Source organism: Nelumbo nucifera, chromosome 1 (assembly GCF_055504915.1).
Source record: "Nelumbo nucifera cultivar China Antique chromosome 1, China Antique-T2T, whole genome shotgun sequence".
NCBI classification, from domain to species: Eukaryota; Viridiplantae; Streptophyta; class Magnoliopsida; order Proteales; family Nelumbonaceae; genus Nelumbo; species Nelumbo nucifera.
Window position 1 is genome coordinate 19,353,629 of NC_142649.1, and position 25,513 is coordinate 19,379,141.

The following is a 25,513-nucleotide window of genomic DNA, read 5'->3' on the forward strand; positions in this document are numbered from 1 at the left end:
TAGCCAATCTGCTCATTACTTAGCAGCTCTTGATGGATTTGGCTGGGAAAGAGAAAAGCAAGCTATTGATAACAACTAAATAATGTAGGTTTAGGAACTAAAATCATCAAAAAGGGATAGATTTCAGAATTGATGCATGTAAGAAACTTAAGTGTTGCATATTTGAATTATTGAAATATCATCATCCAAAACCAAACAAAGTAGCTAAATAGCAATCATAACCTTCTCAAAAATTTGTAGTAATGCAGTCAGTAGATGAATACTAAGCTAATAACATACTTCCAAATGGCATGCATTAGCAAAAAATCCAGCAGTAATTGCCTTCCTCAGTACCTGCAAGAGAAGAAAAGTAGTATGTTTGTCAACATGCAAGATGAAAATAGATAAAAAGAAATAGCTATGATGCTCCAAAGAGGAAAACTAGATAAAAAATGTATGCAGGAACAATGAATAATCAACAAAGATAGAATAGTTTTACCAGCAAATTTTGATAACACTTTCAGATGTACGTTGAAAGTGTTTGACATGGTCCCGTGCCTAACCTCTGATTAGAGGAAAAATGTCTGAACATAGTTAGACACGGTATCACATCTAATCGATTCAGACGCATTTCAGAGGTGACGAAATGACGCTAGTGCCCCCATTAACGTCATTTATTTAATAATAGTAATAATAATAATAAATAATATTTATTTAATAACAATATTTAAATACTAATATTTTTATTAAAAAATTATAATATTTTTATTTCATAGTAATAATAATTATTATTATTTAATAAATAGATTTTTTTATAACATTTTTATTTAATATTATTAAAAAATCCATTTCTAGGGGTAAAGTAGTAAATTTCATAACTTCAGACGTTGGAGAATTGCTCCAACCAAAACGCTCTTATCTTTTTAGAGCCTTAAAAAGTAGAAAATACTTTGTATTTCTTTTCAGATTTTAGACCCGAATAATATCCTTTTAACGTTTCAGATATTAGACTTTTATCAAATACCACCTAAATGATTAAAATTGATAATCAATGCCAAATAGATTTCCTTATTTTCTACCATACTTTGTTTTTCAGTGCTAGGTGGTCATTTGGTTACACATCCAAATCAACTATCTGAATGCTGAAAAGAGCTCAGAAATTTTCAGCAGCCAAGCTACCTTTGAGCACGTTTGAAGGTAGCAGATGAAAAATTTTTTCCACCCATACCTCTTTAATAATTTGAAAACTCAACTTTACCATATATTTTTATCAAGAAGACACTGTTCATTGTCTTCCTATTTGAACAAAACACAAAACCAGAAAGCACTCTCTCTCTCTCTCTCTCCTCTTCCTCATTATCAATGAACAAGAACCAATAAGCCAGGATCGGTTCATAGCATTCAAAGTCCACCCAAGATAGTCGTGGATGTCCTTGCAGGTACCACTGGTACTAGATGATTTCTTCTCCTTGTAGGTGAACCATTGTGAAGGCTACTTGATCTTGGCTTGGTGTTTCACTGCACTCAAAGAATCTCTCGGCTCTGTAGATCCAAGAGATCAGATTGCCTACAGAAAAAATTGGAAAAGTCAACTTGCTGTTCTTGTCAATGGTTTAACTTCCTTGCCAACTACTTCCCCGGCTGCCTCCTTGCTTGGCACCCCTGCCCACTTCCAAAGTGCTCTGTTCCAAACATCGTAGGACAGTTTCCATTGTTTCCTTGGTTTCACATACATCAACGGAGATGCAATGTAGCTCAACCTCTACCTGACTGGTCCTTGCCTCCATGGATGTAGCTCTAATATTTGGCATCCAGGCATCTGATACCAAATTGTTAGGAATCTGCCCAACACAGGGTTCTTTCGAGGAAACCAAATGAATTGCTCCTATATTCCTTCCTCCTTCCCTTCTTATTTATATTGCAGGTAAGTTGTTACAATTCGGTTACATTGGTTATGCATTCTGTTGTGATATAATGGCATCAACCTAACTACCTAATGTACCCGAATGCTGATGTGTACCTCTTCTTTTATACATAATAGGTCGCTTGTTCCCAAACAAGGGTCTTGGTTCCTTGGAATCCTCGATTCTAACAGAATTTGATTATTTGGAACTTGGAAGAGCAAGAAATGAAGTGTCATTGCTAGAAGTAGTGCTGAAGTGGAATATAGAACAATGGCCCATACTACATGTGAACTTGTTTGGCTGAAACAGTTGTTGCAGGAGGTTGGAATGGAGGTTCTTATACCTATAAAGTTATTTGTCACAATCCGGCTGTTATTCACATCTCCTCTAACCCAGTGTTCCATGAAAGAACTAAGCACATAGAAGTGGATTGTCACTTTGTGAGAGAAAAAGTTACTAGTGGAGAATTCGTCACACCATATGTAAGATCAGAAGATCAACTAGCAGACCTCTTCTCCGAGGGTTTAAGGTGCACATGTATGAATTACGCTTGTGATAAGCTGATCTTCATGACATCTATACTCCAGCATGAGGAGTATATTTGTAGTTTCTAGTCTATTTATCAGTTAGGCAGCATGGCAGATTTGTCTTTTTTCAGTGAGGGCATGTTTGTAGTTCTAGTCTATTTAGAAGATTTGTCTCGTTATTTAAGGTGCCGTTTGGCAAGCCTTTTTTGGAAGATCTGACAGCCAAAAGACATAGTGGGCTTTTACATAAAGATCTTGGCAGCCCACAGTAGAAGTTCAGGACTGTTATCAGTCTTGAACCCTAATGGATTTCAGGATCGAAAATAAGAAGAAAGGAAAGAGGAAAGAAGAGGAAGAGGGAGGAGAAGCAGTAGAACACAAGAGTTGAAAGGAGGAGCAGAAGCTTAATGTTCTGCCGCCGCCACTTTAATTAATATTTATAGGTTATGCTCATTACATGGAAAGGACAGATCTGCCCTTAGTCTTTACATAACAAATAGAGCAAAAATAAGACTGAAATAAATAACTGAAACAACTAAATGACCAATAACTAACCCTAGGCAGACTAGAACACCTTCTGCCCTACGAACACAGTGGGACCGTAGCTGTGGGGCCCACATCAGTCTTCTCTACACTCCCCCTCAGTTGGGAATAAATGTTTATCATTCCCAACTTGGATAGATCTGCCTCTAGCTTCTTCCGTGGTACAGCTTTGGTGAGGATATCTGCCAGCTACATGTTGGAGGTGATGTATGGGAGACACACTTCTTGTGATGAGACCCTCTCTCGTACAAAGTGTCGATCAACTTCAATATGTTTAGTCCTGTCATGCTGCACTGGGTTGTGTGCTATATTAATAGCCGCTTGATTATCACAATACAGCATCTGGGGCTTCTCATACTCAATACCCAACTCCTCAAGTAGTGATCTCAGCCAAAGAACTTCAGCCACTCCGTTAGCCATTGACCTGTACCCAGCTTCAGCACTAGATTTGGAAACAATACTCTGTTTCTTACTCCTCCAAGAGACCAGGTTACCTCCCACAAGAGCACAATATCCAGAGGTAGACCTCCTATCATCAACACTCCCAGCCCAATCGGCATCTGTATAGACTTCCACCTTCATGTGGCCATTGTTCTTGAACAATATACCTCTACCCGGGCATCTCTTCAAGTATGCTAGTATTCTTTCTGCTGCTAGAAGGTGCGTGGTTCTAGGAGAATGCATGTACTGACTGACAACACTAACTGCATAACTGATATCTGGCCGAGGCATAGATATAGGAGCTTTCCCACTAACCTCTGGAACATAACTTTGTCTTCAAGCAGCTCCCCACTCTCTGCACTAATCCTGTGGTTCTGTTCAATGGGTGTATCTGCAGGTTTGACACCCAGCTTTCCAGTTTCAGCCAACAAATCTAGAACATATTTCCTCTAAGAGACAAAGATCCCCTATTTAGATCTAGCAACCTCAATACCCAAAAAATATCGTAGTATACCCAGATCTTTCACCTCAACTCTTGATGAAGGAGCTATTTGAGGGACTCAATCTCATGGCTGTCATTTCGTGTCACCACAATATCATCAACATATACTGCAAGTAGTGTCAGTGAGGACTTCACCCTCTTGATGAACAGTGTATGATCTGACTGGGCCTGTGCATAACCGAACTTCCCAAGGGCTAGTCTGAATCTGTCGAACCAAGCTCTAGGTGACTACTTCAAACCATACAATGCCTTATTGAGCCGACAGACCTTCTTACCTGCCTCTGTATCATAGAATCCAGGAGGCAACTGCATGTAAACCTCTTCCTGCAAGTCTCCATTCAGGAAGGCATTTTTAACATCCATTTGGTACAAAGGCCAAGTGTAGTTTGCTGCAAGAGATAATAGAACCCGAATGGTGGTCATCTTGGCTACCGGGGCAAATGTCTCCAAGTAATCTATACCATAAGTCTGAGTGAATCCTTTTGCAACTAGCCAAGCTTTGTACCTCTCAATGGAACCATCCGCATTGTGCTTCACAGTAAATACCCATCTACATCCAACTGGTTTCTTTCCTTTGGGCAAGTCAACTAGCTCCCAGGTATTATTTTTCAACAGGGCATCCATTTCAACTTGCATTGTACCTCTCCACTCCGAGACTGATAGGGCTTCTTGCATTGTTCTTGGAATAGGGACATTAGCAACGGAAGTGAGATAGGACCTGTAGGAGGGAGATAGGCGATCATAGGACAAAAACTGGGAGATGCAGTGGGCTATAGATGTGGTGCAATGCCGTTTTCCTTTACAGATGGCAATGGAAGGTCAAGGTCATCTGCAGGGGGTGAGGTAGCAACAATGGACGGAGTCTCTGTGGGCCCTAGGACTGTAATATCTAGACTTGGAGCCGCAGAAGAGGTTGGAGCTGGCCGGAACTGCTGATGACCGGGATCAACCTGCCTGCATCGCCTGTGATAGACTCTCAACTCCCGATCCCCCTGACCACCTTCGCTACTGCAGCCCTCATCACCCACTGGAATAGGTAAGGGAACAGCCCCAAAAGTATTAACCCTGCCCTCACTGCACTCCCCCTGAAGAAAAGGACCCAAATCTCCACGCTCACTACTAACATTAACCCTGCCCTCACTGCACTCCCCCTGAAGAAAAGGACCCAAAACTCCACGCTCACTACTCTTCCCCTGAAGAGAGACCCGAGAATAGTAGGGTTCCTCCTCAAAGAAAGTGACATCCATGGATACAAACTTCTTCCCTGAGACAGGATCATAGCAGCAATAACCCTTTTGAGTTTATGCATAACCAAGAAAGATGCATTTGGAGGCCTTGGGTTCGAACTTGGAGTGATGGGGACCAAGAAGCTGAACAAAACAGGTACAACCAAATGTTTTGAGGGGAACAGTGAACAACTCCTCATCTGGGTATAGAAGGGAAAAAAGAGATGACATATCAAGAACTCGGGAAGGAACCCGATTAATAAGATATACTGCCGTGAGGATAGCATCACCCCAGAAGCGAATAGGGACATTGGAGGTAAACATAATGCTTCTAGCCACCTCCAACATGTGCCTATTCTTCCTTTCTGCAACCCCATTCTGCTGAGGTGTATGAGGGCAAGTGCTCTGGTGAATAACCCCATGAGTAAGAAGGTAAGAAGCCAATGGCTTAGCAAAGTATTCCTTTGCATTATCAGATCTAAGAACTTTGATCTTGGCATCAAACTGGGTTAGGATCATTTGGTGAAAGTTTTGGGTCAGGGTGGGAACCTCATCTCGTGAACGCATAAGATAAACCCAAGAAAATCGGGTATGGTCATCAACAAATAACAAAAAATATCTGTACCCACCCATGGAAGGAATGTGATATGGCCCCCAAACATCCGTATGCACAAGATCAAAAGGACGATTGCTCCTTTTATTGCTCAACGAATAAGAGTGTCTACAATGTTTAGCAAACTCACAGCTCTCACATTGCAACTGGGACAACTCAACAGACTCAAACAAATTAGGAAACAGACTCCTTAAGGACCAAAAAGACAAATGACCCAATTGGCATAACCGAACTCACACTCTGGGAAACAAGTGACTTCTTATCCCCTGACTCTTTCTGACGAGAACTCTCCCCGAGCAGATAGATCCCATTCGTCTCACGGCCAGTCCCAATCACCTTCTTCGTCTTCAGGTCCTGAAAAACACACCGGTCAGGGAAGAAGGTTACTGAGCAGTTCATGTGTTTGGTAATACTACTGACTGAAAAAAGATTAGTATCAAGCTTAGGGACATGTAAGACAGAAGACAAGGAGATGGTATCCGATAGCTTGATGTCATCCTACCAAAAGATAAATGATAAGTGGTAAACAATGAAGGCAAGCTAGTCATATGGTCGGATGCACCTGAATCTATTACCCAATAGTGTTCAGTGGTACTTGGAGCTGAGGCATGGCAGGCTGAGGCTCGAGTACCTGAATTTGCGGAAGCAAATGTGGTGGGGGCTAATGGTGACTGCGGTGGCTGAGCTGAGTTCCCAACTTCCCCTTCCAACTGTATAAGAGCAGCCCGAAATGCGGCTAAGGTCTCTAAGAATGTGCCTCTTGTGCTAGACGAGGGTGCTGAATTAGTATGCACTGCCACATGAACGTTACCCTTCTTGCTTCTTAACTTTGCCGGGACCAAATAAGGGTGTAGCTTCCAACATGTTTCTTTTGTATGTTTGGGTTTCTTACAATGCCCACATACCACATAACTGCTGTTCCCAATACTGCCTTCTGCCTGATTCTTAAACTCCATTTCGGTCAAGAACCAAAAGTCTCAAAAAAAAGGGTTACTACAGTCAAAACCAACACTTGAACTATCAACCACAATCACAAAATCAGTATAGAACCAATCTGTACTCACAGTAGATGTACATGAAACAGGTATAAACTGATCTGAAATCAGTAACCACACACAACAGCAACAGTCCGAACTGTTTTCACCCTCTTAGAAGAGTTCGAAACCCCAAAAGAAAACTGAAAAAAACAGTTTGAAGAACAATCTGATATGCTGAAGCCAATTTGAGGTTTTAATCAGTCCTAAAAGCCGTACACTCTAGACAGTACCGTACGGATAAGGTTTGTATTAGGGTTAATATGAAACCCTAAAACTGATCAATGTTGAGGAGAACTATTAGGGTTTAGGGATAAGATCACAAGGTTCAGTCGAATACTAGGGTTTGCCGCAGGGATAAGACAAAACCCTAGAGAATAGAAAGATAAAACCCTAGAGTGGTTCGGCCACCCTTGTTGGATAGGTCCAACCTATCTTCTCTGATATTACTTCTCTCAGATTCTTCCTACCAAGGTTACCCAAACCCTAGCCCTCTCTGATTCTTCCTGATCACCAACTCGCAGCAACTGTGGCACTTCTTCAAACAGCTGCTAATCCTCTGGAGATCTCCAAGAACCAGTCAACGAACTCTGCTCTCTCAGCTTCCAGCTTTAGATGGTTCTCATGTGGTCGGCTGGACTAGACTCACATGAGAAACCCTAGCTCTGATACCAAGTAGAAGTTCAGGACTGTTATCAGTCTTGAACCCTAATGGATTTCAGGATCGAAAATAAGAAGAAAGGAAAGAGGAAAGAAGAGGAAGAGGGAGGAGAAGCAGTAGAACACAAGAGTTGAAAGGAGGAGCAGAAGCTTAATGTTCTGCTGCCGCCACTTTAATTAATATTTATAGGTTATGCTCATTACATGGAAAGGACAGATCTGCCCTTAGTCTTTACATAACAAATAGAGCAAAAATAAAACTGAAATAAATAACAACTGAAACAACTAAATGACCAATAACTAACCCTAGGCAGACTAGAACACCTTCTGCCCTACGAACACAGTGGGACCGTAGCTGTGGGGCCCACATCAGTGTTCTCTACACCCACAAACCATTTGGTTGGAGGCACGCCTTTCCACGCGAAGACGAGACAAGAAAAAAAGTCAAAAAGCTCCAACCGTGGCCCATTTCTCTGTCATAGCCCCATTTATCTCATTCTTCTCTTCTCAACCCCTCTTCTTCCTAAACTTAAATCATAGTTTCTCTGATATTTCTTTTCATTCTTTTCTCTGCTGTTTTTCTTATTTTTTATTGCCAATCACAGAATCTAACTGTGGCCTAACTAAAAATCAAGTATTTGATATCTGCTAGCAAAAGGTTCCTAGGATGCCTCTCCCATGTTGTTGACAGTATAATACGATTTGCCTCTCCCACACATTTGTTTTCTTGTGCTTCTTTTTTCAGCTCTCTAGTCCATTCAAATAATCTGGTGATGAACTTCCCTATGAAAGGAATTTGTAGTAGACCTGTCCCTCCTAGGATTCAAGCTTTCTATTAGGAACTGGTTTTGGGCAAGATCAATACCTATGACATGCAGCATACAAGGCCTTTTATCTGTTTATGTGCTTTTCTCCTTATAGATGTCTCTTTGCAAAGCAAGTGATGAGACTATCCCCCATTTACTAATCTCCTGTACTTTGAGAATTGTGTTTAGTGGGAGTTGTGCTCCCTCTTTGGGTGCAGGTGGGAGGCTTGCTTATTCAGCCCTATTTTCTTGAGGCAGCCTAAAAAAAGAGGCAAAATAATGTGCAATGCAGTAAGGGAAGCAATCTTATTGGCAATATGGGATGAGAGAAATAGAAGAATCTTCAAGTGACAAAGCAAGAGCGTAGGAATTTAATATCAATGAAATTGTGAGATCTTGGGAAGAAGTGGCTACTTCTAATATAACCGATAAGACTATGATGGAATGGAAACCACCAACAAATCAGGGTTTAAAGCTAAACTTTGATGGCAGCTCACTAGGCAACCCAAGACTGGTAGGAATTGGAGGTGTAACTAGAGATGCAATAGGAGGTTTAGGAGCTATCAAAGCTTTATATTGAATAAATTCAGGTCCCATTGGAGTTGGTGATTCAGTTAAAGCGGAAATAATGGTGATTCTTATAAGATAAATGATAAAGACTGTGATGGAATGAAAACAACCAACAAATTAGGGTTTAAAGCTAAACATTGACGGCAGCTTACTAGGCATCCCAAGACTGGCAGGAATTGGAGCCTTGGAACTGTAATTAGAGATGTAACAGGAGCTATCAAAGTTTTGTATTTACACCCCATTTGAGTTGGTGATTCAGTTAAGTGGAAATAATGGCAGTACTACAAGGGCTGAGGATAGCCAAGAAACTTGGAATCCAACTATTGGAGATTTGGAGGTGGAGGGGGACTCCAAGGTGGTCATTTCTTGGTTATGCAACAATATTCAAGAAGATTGGGAGTATAGACATACACCAAGGGAACTTCAATGTTTAGCCAAGGAAGTGGCAGCTACTTCCATAGGAGGACAACAAATGGAGTGGAAGATTACTTGGCCAAGAAAGGGATAAATAGGTAACAATTGTTCTGGGCTGAATTATTGGGCTGAGTGGAATCATTTTGACCAGACAATCTTACAACCATTGTACTCTCTCCATTTGTCAAATACTTAATGAAATCAAGGTTACTTATCAAAAAGAAAAAGTTCCTAGGATGCAAGAAGTTTACATCTATACAAAACAAAGTCAACTACTAATACGGAAGAGTGATTCATATCTATTCAAGTATATTTAATGAAATAAACCATGCCTAATCATATTACCTCGGTGTTCCCTTCACAAGATTTTAAGGCTATACCTATCCTTTGAGCTATCCTCCTGAGTTGTTCTCTAATCTCAATAACCTTTTTCTGCATAAGATACATTCATATTTACTATTACTAAACAAATGGAGAAAAAGAAACCATATTGCACATAAAAATAGATAAAACAATAGTGCAAGGTCAAACATTTCTTTGATTAAATTAAAACAGCATAGAATTACCAACCATTGCATGGTAATTTATGAAATTCTTGTAACACCATTGGGAAGATTTACCAGACTCGAGGAATCCTTTGTATACATTCAGGTAAGTCACATGGTCACCCTGCATATAATAGGATTGCTTAGGAAGAATAGAAAAGCCAAGGAGAAAGAAAGCTAAATAAAGTATAGTTACTCTCAAAACTGACTAGCATAATGTAGTTTATTTGATTTTCTTTACTACAAATATAAATGTTTCTACAGAACACATGAAAATAACCAAGCAATGTAGCAAACAACATGCAACATGGGACTGTAGTCAAGGTGACACCTAAGGCAACAAGCCACTCTTGGAGGGTTGGCTCACCCAAACACCTACATATATATATGTAAGACAGCAAATAAGATTTTTTGTTTTTTGTATTTTTATTTTATTCATATTGTTGATTTATATATTAATATTATTATTCCTATACTAGTTTCCATAGTTTTTAAGGCGCCAAGGCGAAGGCGGGTGCCTAGGTAACGCCTAGGTGATGGATTTTTTTTAAGTAAAACAATATATCCTAGGGTAGTTCCCTAGGTTCCATAACCATGTTTCCTTAATAATTATCCATAATTTACATAAGAGAAGTATAAATTTCACGTTTTAAGTTTAGAAAATCAACATTTTATGAGAAGAAAATGAACAAAGGAAAGAAAATTCAAAAAATATAGGGGCTGAACCTCTATAGGAAAAGAAGAAAAGAAAAGGTGGAAGAAGATCTGTAAGAAAAAAAAATGTGTTGATTAGTCAAAATTTTAAGTTCTTCCCTTGCTTATTGGTTCAGGTACTGAAATCATTGAGAATTCAATCAGGGATCAAAACTTCGATACGATACACCCCGTATCGGGTGTACTGTATTGTTTCTTTGGTGCCCCAAAGAACCCAATTATTATTATTATTATTATTATTATTATTATTATTATTATTATTATTATTATTATTATTATTATTATATAAATGAAATTGAAAACCAAAGAAATAGAAAAAATAGGGGAGTATCGTTATAAGTACTGATAAACCTCTGTCGATACACAGGTGTATCGATACTTTGAACCATGGGTTCAATACAGTAGTTAGCAATATTTGCGTTGATTAAGCCCTAACAAATAAAAAAATAATAAAAAGAAATTAGTACATAAACACATAAAACGAGTATTCTAGTTTAATAATGCCTATTTTATAATTATAATGCCAAAAAATTAAAAATATAAAAGTATTGTATAACATAGTGCACAAAACTACTTGGCGACTAGGCGAGGGGAGCCTCCAAGGGTGCCTTGTTGCCTTGACAACTATGCTAGTTTCTTTTTATTATTTTCTTATTTGTTTGAGTTCAATTGACACACAAGTCTTTGAAGTTGTTGATTCCATCTTTAAGTCATCTTGATGGTGGTGGCCCAAAATTAGGTCTCTAGTCATCTCTTACTCCTCTCCAGTGGCACTACAGATTTGGTCATCCATCACTCAAGGCTTTGAAGTTGTTGGTTCCGTCTTTAAGTCGTCTTCCATCATTGGATTGTGAGTTGTGTCAACTTGGGAAACACCATAGAGCTCTTTTAGTCCTAAAGCTGATAGTCGTGTTTTGAGTCCTTTTTCTTTAGTCCATTCAGATGTTTAGGGTTCAGACCAAGTAGTGTCATACAATGGTTTTAAGTATTTTGTAATTTTTTGTTGATAACTTTTTAAGGATGACATGGCTCTATCTTATGAAAGATCGAAGTAAATAGTTCTCTATTTTTCAAAAATTTTATGCTGAAATACGTACCCAATTTGGAGTTCATATTAAACTTCTTTGCTCAGATAATGCAAAAGAGTACACCTCAACACCATTTCAGCAATACTTAGAGCACCATGGGATAATTCATCAAACTTCTTGTTCTTATACCCCACAACAAAATGGCATGGCTGAACAGAAAAACCGACACTTACTTGAAATTGCTTGGTCCATTGTGCTTGATATGAATGTCCCAAAGCATTTTTGGAGTGATGCTGTCCTCACATCATGTTTCCTCATCAACCGGATGCCCATGTCCATCCTTGGAAGTCATTCCCCTTTGGTTGTATTTGTTTTGTTCAAAATTTAGGGCCTAGTTTAGACAAGTTAGATGTGCACGCTACCAAATGCATCTTCCTTGGATACTCCAAAACCCAAAAAGGGTACAAGTGTTATAACCCTATCTCTCATCGGTCCTTTGTGTGCTCTAATGTCACTTTCTCTTAGTTTGTTCCATTCTTCTCGAATACTGATGTCCTTCCTCCTATTCCTGTGGTTCCACTTCCAATTCCAGTTGAGGACCCCCTTCCTATGGTTCCTGTTCTATCTCCATCTCCGCCTTCCCCAGTGCAAGTTAATACTGAGAGGCCATCAATCACACAAGTATATACTCACAGAAGAGCACCGGCCCCTCCTCCAATTCAACCCTCGTCGACAGCTCCTGTGGTTGCACCTCCTCCTTTTGACCTTGATCTTCCTATTGCATTGCGGAAAGGTAAACGTAGTTGTACATCTCATCCTATTTCTCGTTATGTTTATGTTGCTCACCTTCCCACTTTCCATCACCATTTTATATCTTTGCTATCCTCTGTTTCCACTCCTAAGACTGTCTAAGAAGCCCTTACTTCTCTAGGGTGGCGACAAGCAATGGAAGAAGAATTGTCTGCTTTGCAACACAATCACACGTGGGAGCTTACCACTCTCCCTCCCGGTAAGCATGTTGTTGGATGTAAGTGGGTATACACAGTGAAGTATCTTCCAGATAGTAGTGTGGAACGATACGAAGACATTCTCTCCTGTGGCTAAGATTGGTTCAGTTCAAGTATTAATTTCATTAGCAACAATGTATGATTGGCCTCTCTTTCAGCTCGACATAAAAAATGCCTTCTTACATGGTGATCTAATTGAGGAAGTATATATGGAGCAATCACCAAAGTTTGTTGCTCAGGGGTAGGATGGTAAAGTTTGTAGACTTAAGAAGGCGATCTATGGATTGAAACAATCTCACATGCGTGGTTTGGTAGATTCAATGAAGTAGTGAAGAACTTTGGCATGAAACAATGTCAAGTAGACTATTCTGTGTTCAGCCGTGACTCAGAATATGGGAAAATCGTTTTAGTGGTGTATGTGGATGATATTGTCATAATTGGCAATGACAACAATGGGATTGATAGGTTGAAAAACTTTCTACAAGATCACTTCCACACAAAGGATCTTGGTAAGTTGAAATACTTCTTGGGAATAGAAGTAGCAAGGTCAAGGCATGGAATTAACTTGTGCCAAAGGAAATATATCCTTGATTTACTTGAAGAAACAGGGTTGTTGGGTGTCAAACCAGCGGAGTATTGATGCAGGTGAAGAGTTTGATGATCTTGAAAGGTACAGGAGGTTGGTGGAAAAATTGAACTACCTAACTATTACTCGGCCAGATATATCGTTTGTTGTAAGCATGATGAGTAAGTTTATGCAACATCCTCGGGTTCCACATTGGGAAGTAGTTCTAAGAATAGTCAGGTACCTAAAGGGTGCTCTAGGTTGTGGTCTGTTATACAAAAGTGGAGGAACTCTTGACTCTTGAGATAGAAGGGTATACAGATGCTGATTGGGCCGGATTTGTGTCGGATTGGAGGTCTACTACAGGATATTGTACCTTCCTTGGTGGCAATCTGGTAACTTGGAAGAGCAAGAAACAAGCAGTGGTGGCAAGGAGCAGTGCAGAAGCTGAATGCAGGGCTATGGCTCATACTACATGTGAACTAGTGTGGCTGAAAAATCTTTTGCAGGAAATGGGGTTCTCACTTGACAGGCCCATGAGGTTGTATTGTGATAATCAAGCTGTTGTACACATTTCTTCTAATCCAGTCTTCCATAAGAGAACAAAGCATATTGAAGTCAACTGCCACTTTGTACGAGAAAAAGTGATCGATGGTGATAAATACAGCTCATGTGAGTTCCGGAAACCAGTGGGCAGATCTGTTTACAAAAGGGCTGAGTTAGAGAAGAGTGGATTACATATGTGACAAGCTGGGATATATATTCTCCAGCTTGAGGGGGAGTGTTAGAATCGACAGTACAAAGGGTAGTTAAGTCTTTTGTCTATCTAATTAAGGTTGAATAGTCTGTTTTGTCTAAGTTTAAGTTATGTGTCCCATACATAATGAGGGACAATATTGTCTTTTGTAATCCAACACATAGAATATAAATACAAAGTGGGTTGGCTGGGAGGAGTGACTTTTTCTCTCATTGACTGAACCCTTTCTTCTCCCCTTTCTCTCTTTCTTTTTCTTCTTGTTCTTTTCTTCTTACATATTATATACCTAGAACTGAACTAGGATTAATCAAACTATTCACCTTTGCCATAACTAAAACATAAGGAAAAGACAAGTATGCTAGGAAATTAGAGAGGCCTGATTCCTCTCTCCCAAAAAGTCAATATAGTTGTGTCATAAATGAGATGATAAAAGAGATCATAATCATATTCACAAGATTTGAAGCAAATTAAATAACTAATCAAATTACATGTAAAATATCATGCTAGGAGAACAGAATGCTGACAAATAGGAAGAATAAAATTTAGGACATAAAACTTCAAAATCATGACAAGGAAAATTTATCAGAATGTACAATTTTCTCTTTCTTTTTATTTCTTGTCAATTTAACTGTCACATAATTGAATTTGAGATTAAGAACCTCAGCAACAGCAAATCGCAGCTTCGCTTCATCCAACTCCTTCTGTGATCCTCTAACAGAAACCCAGATGGACTGAAAACAGGGAATGTACAATGTCAAGTCCCATCCAGATAAGGACAACATATTACACAAATTGATATTTCAAAAACAAGTATATCATATCATCATTTACTGCATTCAATAAACTGATATACCAGAAAGTAATGTTGGATAGACTATGCTAATACCTTGAACAAGATGTAATACCTGAATAGATAGAATTGCAGATATGGTGATAATTTCCTCAGAACACCCAAGTAGGTTTGCCGATAAGATCATTTTTGAGATCATTGGATCCTAGAACAATTTTCAATGTAACATTCAGTTTATTATGAGCAAAAAGAGTTTCTTGTTCGAATAAATAATGGGAAAGGTAAAAGCCAAATGTGGATGTGACAATCTTCATAGTAACTGCTACACTACAGTGACTAGAATGCAAAATAACACCTTCTGTAAAGTCATTGTTCAGATAGAATGAGACATATTGGATAATATAATGAATGCAAATAAGTTAAGTGAAATACTTACATGATTAAATTGATAAAAGCACTTCATTTATAACTAAGGATGAACATCAGTTATTTACCTGACAAATAATAATCTACTTTTCACAGCAATAGTATTTCATTTATCCACTAAAAAGGATGCAGAAAATATACAAAGCAAAAAACATCTGGACTCACAAGCCAATGGGTGCACCAGCACAGCACTGATTCAAAAACAAGCTTGCATAATGTTCACAAATTTGACTTCAAGTGAAATGATGATCTAACAAATAATGGCAAAATTTCATGACAATTTATAAATAGATAAAAGCTTCCAGTTTGAAAGAAGCATTAGGAAACATAAAATTTCCCTATGGAACTTCAGAAAAGTTAATGTTGACAAATATTAACACTTGAAAGTATGGTGGTATTTCACATTCTCTCCCAAAGTGGTGGCAGATTTTCATGTGTTCTGGTACCCTTCTTTTGTATTTGGGAGTTTCCAAACTCATAGGCATTCCATAATCACTACCAGAGTGGGATATTGGGCTCTGACAAGGGATGAATTCAGGTGTTTTCTGTGCTCAAAGAATTTCATATCATAGCATGCTCATCCAGGGAGCCACAGCTTAGTTCTGATAATGCTCTTCAGAAAAATCACAATGATCAGGTATATGCGTCTCAGGCCGATCCACGTTACTGACACGAAGGCTCTTGTAGTTTTTTTTTTACTATTTAAAACAATTCTAGCCTTGTAGGTTTAAGTCCTCTAAATACACAGCTAGTCAGCTACAACCTATAATATAGCAAGTTAACAATTAAAACATCGAATTCAATTTTAATTTGTCATAAAATAACAAGTTAAAGTGAAGCACACTTGAGCGGAGGAACGCCCATCAAAGTAAGCCTTACCTGTAAGCCTAGGCACACCAGAGGCAAACCTTTTAAAAGGCTGCACTTACCATTTACTAATCTTCTTTCCATTTTGAATATATGAAACGCTTTAGGTATAAAAAATCTTTTTTTTTTTCACTTAAATTGTATACTTCAAGGATATCTATTGGCAGCTTAAAATTGCCTTAAATGGGACTTTTTTTGCAAAATAAAGCTCAAATTAACTAGTAAGCATACCACAAAAATACAGCATGACAAATGCTTATATATAATTCAATTTAAAGTATAAATAATGTAGTCTAAAATTCTGGTCAGTTATATGCAATAATGATTTACTATGTCAGCAAGAATTGGAAAAATCTTCCCATTTCTCTCGAGGAAGGCAATGCAAAATATTTCAAGAATCTTTTTCCCCTCATACCACCAATAATATTGAGGAAATGGGGATTCTGTGATTTTAATTCCTTTTTTTCTTATGATAATGTTTTTGTAAACACAAAAGATGTGGCGGTATAGATTCTCATAATTGACGTACATTTTTTGTGTATTCCTGGTGTATAAACCACAGTTGTCAAGGCAATGCCTAGGCGATAAGGCACTCATGGAGGGTTGCCTTGCTTAATCACCAAGATATTTTTTACACAATGCTCTTGGATACTTTCATATTCTTAACATTTTAATATAATAATAGATAAAATAGACATTATTAAACTAAATTATTCAGTTTAAGTTAAAATATTAGTTTCTTTATATTATTTTTCTCATTTGTTAGGGTTCAATCAACATGTATACTGGCTTGAGCCCATGAAGACTTGAAAACTTGAACTGATAAGCGTAAACATCATCACCATTTCTTTTCTTCTTCCTTTTTTTTTTTGATCAATAACATTGAATTTTATTAATAATTAGGAAAATCAGAGTTATAATGAAAGGAGCCAAAGAATCTTAACTCCCTAATACCCTATAAACCCCTAACCATAAAACAATTACAAAACAGCCCAAAAAATAGCATTTCTGTTCACCCCTTGCCTAGCTAGACCATCAGCCAAAGCATTTGCACTTCTCTCTATCCATGTAACGAATTTCAATATACTTGGTGAACCACTTGAACTTCCTCTTTTCATTGCTGTATCTCCAGAGCATAGAACTGTCATCTTTCAGCCAATTCACTATAATTTCAGAATCACCTTATACGATCAACTTTTTAATGTTCATTTCCTTGGCCCTTTGTATCCCCTTCAAGAGCTCCTAGGATCTCAGCTCTCAAGGAATCTCACAGCCCAATTGGACCAGGATACATAGCTAACAAATTCCCTTTTTCATCTCTTATCACTTCCCCCCATTCCAGAGGGCCCTGGATTGCCCATGCTGCTACCATCAAAATTCAGTTTGGTAAACCCATGAGGTGGAGGTGTCCAGCAAGAATTTGAGGTCTTCTTGATTGAGACTGACTCTGCAACCCTCTTCCACTTTCCGGTCATCTCATCAACTGAGAATACTGCAAACAATTCCAAGGTTTTTAACCAGTGTATCACCCTAATGTGGATAGTCTCTAGGATTACTTCCAGAATTCTCTCCTTATTTGAAAATAACCTTGAATTTCTCTCCTCCCAAACAGTCCAACATACTGCAGCCCTACCACATCTCCACATGATCTTGGCCCTTTTGGTTGACCAGTTAAGCATGGAAGTAAATATGCTATGCACATTCGAAGGGGGAGTCCACCTGCATCCAAACAAAGAAGTAAACCATTCCCAAATGACTTTAACAAACTGACAAGAAATTAGTACGTGATATCCAGACTCACCATCAGATTTACAGAGGACACATCAGTGAGGAGACAAACTATTGGGTCTTTTCCTTTGAAGTAGATCCCTTGTATTAACTCTTTCCAAGAAGGCTTCCCAACAGAAGCTCCCAACCTTTCGAGGTATAGGTCGACAGCACACTTCTTTAATAGGAAAAGACAATCCAACAAGAGAAGGGGATGAAAGGGACTTGAAGAAAGAGGCACAAGTGTAGGAACCCGAGGGAGTGAGTGTCCATATTCTATTATCTAACTTTGATGGCTCAATGAAGACCCCTTCAAGAATGTACAATAAGGCTAAAATGTAGGAGGCTAACTCTGTGTCCCTGACATCTCTTCTCAAGCTCAAGTTCCAACCGAACCCAAAAGGTGAATTAGAAGGTACAAGGAAAGAGGAAACTGATTCATTTTTAAGGGTAGAGATAGCAAAGAGGCCTGGAAATTGATCTTTCAAAGAGGAGTCCCCAACCCACACATGTTGCCAAAATTTAATGAGATTACCTGAGTGCAAATCATACCTCACCCATGGACAGAACAAGGGCAAAATGGCTTGAATAGCTTTCCAAGGAGAAGCTCTTGTAGTCCTTGCTAGGATCCCAAAGTCCCATCCATTGTCTGCCAGCCCATGTATACTTCCCATAGTCTTTCTTTCTCCAATGAAAATCTCCACAGCCATTTCCCTAGTAGTGCTAAGTTCCTAATCCTTATATTCCCAATTCCCAAACCCCAATCCTTTTTACACCAACATACCACCTCCCACATGACCCTATGGTCCTTCTTCTCCTCCCACAACTCCCAAAGAAAGTCTCTCATTAGTTTTTCCAGCCTACTAGCAACCTTAGCCAGAATCTTAAAGACTAATAAAAAATAGACAGGAAAGTTAGCAAGAGTAGACCTAATTAAAGTGATTCTCCCTCCAAGAGATAAATAATTTTTCTTCTAGTTGGCAAGTCTTTTTTCAAACCTCTCCACAATAGGGGCCCAAAATTCACCTTCTAAGGATCATCTCCCAATGGTAAACCAAGGTAGTTTAAGGGCCAATTAGATACTACACCCAAAAATGTCTGCACACTCACAAACCTCCTCCTCCCCCATATTGACTCCAACTATACAACTTTTCTCAAAGTTCACTCTAAGGTTTGACATTTGCTCAAAATGTTATATAGTGAGCTTCAGGTTTTTAATCCTATTGATACCCCTCCTTCACAAAACAGAATTGTGTCATCTGCAAATTGTAGGTGTGTGAGTGGTATGTTTTCTCTTCCAACTCTCCATCCTCTTATTAAATTCCTAGAATCTGCTATGGATATTAATCTCCCCAACACTTCTGCAACCAATGTAAACAGAAAAGGGGAAAGGGGGTTCCCTTGTCTAATCCCTCTCAAGGCTGGGAAATAGTCCACCACTGTCCCATTCACCAAAATGGAATAATGGCAATCCCTAATGCAACCCATCACCCATTTGCACCAAATGTCTCCAAACCCAAAGTTAATCATCACCTCCAATAGGAAAGACCAATCAACCAAGTCATAAGCCTTTTCCAGATCTAATTTACAGATCACCCCTCTTCTCTTGGATCTCTTGAAATCCTCTAGACTCTTATTTGCTTCAACAATCTGATCTGTTATCTACCTCCCCTTCACAAAGGCTCCTTGGTTATTTGCTATGATTGCTAGGAGCACCTTCCTAATTCTAAAGGACAACACCTTAGTGATGATCTTATATAGGCTATTGACTAGACCAATCAGCCTGTAATCCTTCGGATGACTTTCATCACTTTTCTTGGGTACCAGAGCAATGAAAGTGGAGTTTAGCTTAGGGTTAATTAATCCTTTGGTATGGAATTCATCAAACACTGACATTAAGTCATCTTTTAGTATCACCCAACAATCCTGATAAAAAGCCATCGTAAAACCATTTCGGCCCGGTGCCTTTGATCTATCCATTGAAAAACCGCCTCTTTTACTTCTTCCAACTCAAATTTCTTTTCCATCCACTCCCTATCTTCTCTCTTCAGAGTTGGCCATTCCAAACCTTCCAGCCACACCCTGTTTTTAGAGACCTTCTAAATATATGCCTAAAATGATCTGCAAATGCTCCTACAATTTCTCTTTGACTTGTAATTGTTACCCCTTCAATCTCCAAACTGGAAATAAAGTTTCTTCTCCTTCTGCCACTTGCCAAAGCATGAAAGAACTTAGTATTCCTATCCCCCTCTTTCAACCAATTGCATCCCGACTTCTGCCTCCTGAAATATATAATCCTCTAATTATTTATGCAATTTCTATCTTTGTTCCCTATCCTCTCCTGTCAGGCTGCCTCTCCCTTCTTTGCTATCCAGATCTTCTTCTGTACTCACTCTTTCTTTTCTTTTTCTTCTTTTCCTAAGACAAAAATAGATGTTCAATCCCTTTATTTTCTGAAATTTCTGTTCTCCTATTTTATTGAAGGATATGTTGATTTTCTATGTTACGAATGAAGCTTGTACATTTTTTTATGAAGATAAACCACCACCTAGGTGACTAGGTGACAATTGATAGTGAAATATGGACTTTATTCAAAAAGAAATCCAGCAGCTATCCTCGCCTCAATGCCTTGAAAAATTCGCCTCTAGAGTCCACTACCTTACTCTGACAATCAAAAAATACAAAGATAGCCTATCATGTGGAGCAATAAAGCATGACATGGTAAAAACCAAATCACCTAGCAAGTGCTTGCTATGTGATTTTCTTTTGATGTATTCACATGGTCACAACACTTACTTGTAATCCTCTAATAAAACATATATATGCTATTAATCAAACAAAAAACCAAATTATCCAATGAGTGCATCTTGTTGATGCTACCCAGATGACCCACTAGCATATGAAATCATAGAGACTACCTCTAGGATCTACTACCTTACTATGACAATTTAGAAATATCAAGGAAGCCTAGCATATTGACCATTGAGTGACCAGTTCAAACAACCATGACACTTTCATGCAACCCTCCAATAAAACACAAACATGCTATCAATCAAATGAAAAACCAGATCACCTAGTGAATGCATGCCTAAGTGATTTGGTTTCAATAAGTTCACATGGTCACAACATTTCTTGCAAACCTGCAATTAAACACATAAATGCTAATAATTAAATGGAAAATCAAATCACCCAATGAGTGCAAGCTTTTTTCCTATTCAAATGATACAAAAACGACCTGCTAACATATGAAAAAATAGAGACTACCTCTAAGGTCTACTACATCACAATGACAATCAAGAACTACCAAGGTAGCCTAATGTTTTGCGATGTTTTCACATGGTCAAAATACCATTTTGTGACTCTTCAATAAAACACTAACCTACTATCAATCAAAAGAAAAAACAAATCACCTAGTGAGTGCATGCTTAGGTAATTGATTTTGATCAGCTCACGTGGACACAACACTTTGTGATCCTCTAAGAAGTCATGAACATATTAATAATCTCAAGTTTAAAACAAAATCACCTTATGAGTGCATGGCTAAGTGATTTGGTTTCAATTAGTTCATGGTCACAGCACTTTCTTATGACCTTTGAATAAAAGTAATACATTCTTTCAATCAAATAGGAAACAAAATTACCTAGTGAGTGCATGATTGCTGTTGCTACTCCAAGTAATACATGGACTACTCGCTATCATATGATAAAATAGAGACTACCTCAAGGGACCAAAGTATAGTATTGGGTATCGTATCGGACAGCTCAAATATGGATACTCTTTGGAAACACATGGATATGCTAGGGACATGGACATGAATCACATAAATACATTAATAACACTAAAGCTGAATTATATATGAATAAGGTATAACACATGAGAAATGCAAACTTTAATAGATTATATGAAGAGAAACATTAGAATCGACAATATCGAGAATCTAATAACATGTACACATCATACAATAACTATCAATCTATTTCAATTTTTATAATTATAATTTTTTATTTTTATTAAATTTTTGGGATAATTAATTTATTTAGTATTTTTATATAAATAATAACTCTTTTTCAAATAAGACATAACTATTTCATTGTTGGTCTTTCCCCCCTCTTCGTTGTTTGGGAAATTTGGAAAGAATATAATAGACATCAGAGGGAGGGGAAATATTCTTGTTCCTCAACAGTGATTCAAAAAGTTATTTATTGGCTTTGAGAGATCCTTTTGCCTTCAAAAGTTTGGAAACAGCTATCTCATAGTCAAAAACTATCCATCACATGCCTTCGACTTCCTACTGTTCTAGTTCAGTCGAAGAGGTATAGATTGGTTCTTATTGAACCCCCTTGCAATGGTTTTATCAAGCTGAATGTAGATGGTGCTTCTCATGGGAATCTCAGCGTTTGTGGTGGAGGTATAGTGCAGGCAGAGAATGGGGACTTTCTTTCTGCCTTTGCAAATTTTTATGGTGAAAATAGTAATATGTATACTGAGGCCCTTGCTCTCTGGGATGGAATCATGTTGGTAAAGTCACTAGGTTTTCATTGGGTTCATATCTTTTTGAACTCACAGATTTTGGTGGATATGGTCAAGTTTCACTCCAATATGCCCTACTACCTATGGTATTGGGAAAATGATCTCCATGAGCTTGTGCAGGATATGGATTTTATCATTAAGCATGTGTATAGAGAAGGTAATCAGTTGGCCAACTCCTTTGCTAATCTGGCTTGTGACTTGCAGAAGTCGACGGTATATGAATCTATTATGTATATTCCCTCTCATGTTCATAGAATTTTTATGGATGATTGCTATGGGCTCCCTCACATTTGAGCCTTATGATTTCCTCGTTTGCGATCTAGTTTTTTGTATTTGATGTATATATTTATAAGCCAGAAAATTGGTGTATATATTTTCTAGAGGGGTAAGGTTTTTATGTGCCCCCCCCCATAGGTTTTTCATCTGAGTTTATCTTAATAAAATTTGCGGTGGTTGCCCGTCCACCGGGAGTAAATTTTGGGGTTCAATACACACACACACATAATTGTTTCATTTTACAGTTTTTATAATTATAATTTTCAATTTTTATTAAAGTTCAAAAACAATCCAAAAGTTGTCAATATACAGTTTTGTCAAACTAGGCACTGATATGCTTCCTTATCGATAACTATCGAACTGTATCCATCAATATGGAACAATATAATCTGATACAGAGGCACACGTGCTGATATGCACAACTCATGGGTACATACCCAGTCGTAGCGTATCCTGTATCCATGTTATGGATACGAATACAATACACCACATATCAGGAGTATCATATCGATACTTTAAGCCTTACTACCTCTAGAATCCATTACCTTACTAGGAATATCAAGAAATAAAAAGGTAACCTAATATGTGGAGTGATGAGTTTACATAACCATTACACTTTATTGTGGCCTTTAAAAAACCCAGACATGCTGTAAATCAAAGGATAAACCAAATCACCAACTCAGTACATACAACTTTACCATTTGAAGAAATATCTGGACACAATGCCCTCAAATTCAAGTGGAAATTCATTTATGCTGGCCACCCCCATAGTTTAACCCTAATAAGCTTCTTTCATTTGATGATACACAGTATTCCACTATAGTTTTTTTTTTTAACTCTAAAGTGTGCAATTATACTTCCTCTGGCAATCCATGAAGTTATACTATCAAATCCCACACTTAAGTAATTTTCTCAAATTCCTTTGCATTTTCCAAATATTTTTGTTAAGTAGCAAAATATCCTCAAAATGTTCTATTTCTACATGGCAAAACAGTCATTGATAGCAACATTCTGAACCGTGTATGCAACAAGAAAAAACGATCACTAAAGGATTTATTCATGTTTAAATTAGTTTAACTTTGAAATTAAAGCACTACAAATACAGATATCTATATAAAATTATAAAAGTCTTGAGAATTGCAAAATGTAACTTATCATGTAAAACTCATTCCCCAAAGGGCATATTTCTAACTTTTCAACATAAAGAATATGCCAATTGAGATATTGAGATCTACACATAACAACATTTAGTTATTACATTTCTTTATGTCTTGCCCTTGTCTCTTACACCTTTTTTTTCTTTTTCCAACTGTCAGCACTCTCCTCTCCTTATGCAAATAATCTGCAAGTTGCAATCTCTCTCTCTCTCTGTGTACATATATATGTACATACATACATACATACATATATATATAGCAACAAAAGTGTTTCACTTCCTATCTCTCTTTTTTGTCTGTCTTCATACTCCACTAACATCAGCAGCTATTTTGGAATACAACACCCATTGGCCTTCTGTTGAGGATAGTGCAGTTATTGGATTGATTTCACCTTCAATATCTTTATTTCTTATTTATTTCTGTTTATTTAGATAGCCAGGGCCACAGCTTATTTGTTGGAAATTATTATTTCATTTTAAGTTGTAAGCACCAGCCACCCTATTAAGGGTATTCTTGTCTTTGTACACATCTTTGATTTTAGGTATAGAAGTTAATGAGGGGGTGGCCAGTATTATTGGTTTTTCTTATTTTCTTCGTTCTCTCTTCTTCTCTTCTCTTCTCTTCTCTCACACACTCTTCTCCTCTTTTATATCTTTGTTATATTTCTCTTGATTTCTACTCCTTACACTGTCACAGATGAATAGAATCTAAAAATGGTCACTAGCCAACCAAGATGAGAGAAGTGATCTATTGGAAGTTCAAGGGGCAAGGACTAGGGGCAAACAAAAAAGAGTCTGGATGTGCTACCAACATGTAGTAGCATTGCTTCCAACATGATCATAGCCACAGAACTCAAACATAATTGCTGTCTCCACAGTACAACCCCATCAATGACAACATACATGCATGAAACATGAATGAGATGTGAGAGTATAAATCAAGCTGGAAGAAATGTTGCTATCAGCATGTTGGTAGAAGATTTGGACTCAGCCAAAAAGGACCATGGACTGAAGTAATAAGAAATGATTTAAGCACTTATAATTTAACAATGGATAGGGCACTGAACAGATTAGAATGCCAAAACAGGATTCATGTAGCCAACACTATATAGTTGGGACAACGCTTAAATGATGATTATGATTTTGAAGATGCATAAAAATACGATTAAAACAATTGGATTCAGAACAAGTCATGCCATACTAGTTACTTTAACAACTGGATGGACAGGATAACTCTAATCAACTCAACAGAAGCCTTGTACTAAATATATGGGGTTGGTTACATGAACCCAGTTCATAATTCTGCTCTGGCCTTATAACCATTCTAAAATTTGTGTTTTAGTCTCTCCATTTTTCCCATCCTGCTCTAATTATATGGGAAATATCCTCTTAATCTCCCCCATTGTTATGAATTAACAGATCAAGGTAATGAAAGAGATTGTAGTGAGATATCCCTAGGTCTCCAATCCTAATTTTACCCTAACTATCATTATTGTATTAATAGTTACATTGCATATTTTATATTTTAGTAGTGCTTATTTTAAAGTCTCTTGTTTTAATAGGTGAATAGTACACAATAAAACCTATCAACTAATTCTATAAAATTGTCCTCATGGAACAGCATAAACTAATGCATTTCAATGTCATATGCACCTAATTAACCACTTCAGTTTCATCATTGTCTGGTGAGAGATTAATAAGACAATTTAGTCTGGTAGCAAGAGAGGATTTATGTAGTTCAACTGGGTCAATTGCTTGGTGCAATAGTAATATCTCAACCTGACAAGCGTGAGAAGGCAGGTTTGAGTATGACAGAAGCCACTTCATATAAAAATGCTGGAGGTTAGGTCCATATCCTTGTTTTAC

The 25,513-nt window shown here is 37.9% G+C and overlaps 1 protein-coding gene across 4 annotated transcripts in view; it reads right to left on the minus strand.

The window, feature by feature from the left end:
• LOC104612095 (RNA helicase family protein) overlaps positions 1-25,513 on the minus strand; it is a 132,487-nt gene that overhangs the window by 42,810 nt on the left and 64,164 nt on the right. For 3 of the 4 annotated variants that reach the window (XM_010279413.3, XM_010279410.3, XM_088895294.1), the window contains exons 17-21: positions 14,741-14,830; positions 14,495-14,566; positions 9,790-9,888; positions 9,565-9,651; positions 280-333 (exon numbers count right to left, since the gene is read on the minus strand). In XM_010279413.3, the coding sequence (XP_010277715.1) occupies positions 280-333; positions 9,565-9,651; positions 9,790-9,888; positions 14,495-14,566; positions 14,741-14,830 (402 nt within the window). Of the gene's footprint in view, positions 1-222; positions 334-9,564; positions 9,652-9,789; positions 9,889-14,494; positions 14,567-14,740; positions 14,831-25,513 lie in introns of all 4 variants that reach the window. The other variant, XM_019200218.2, reaches the window with a different exon arrangement.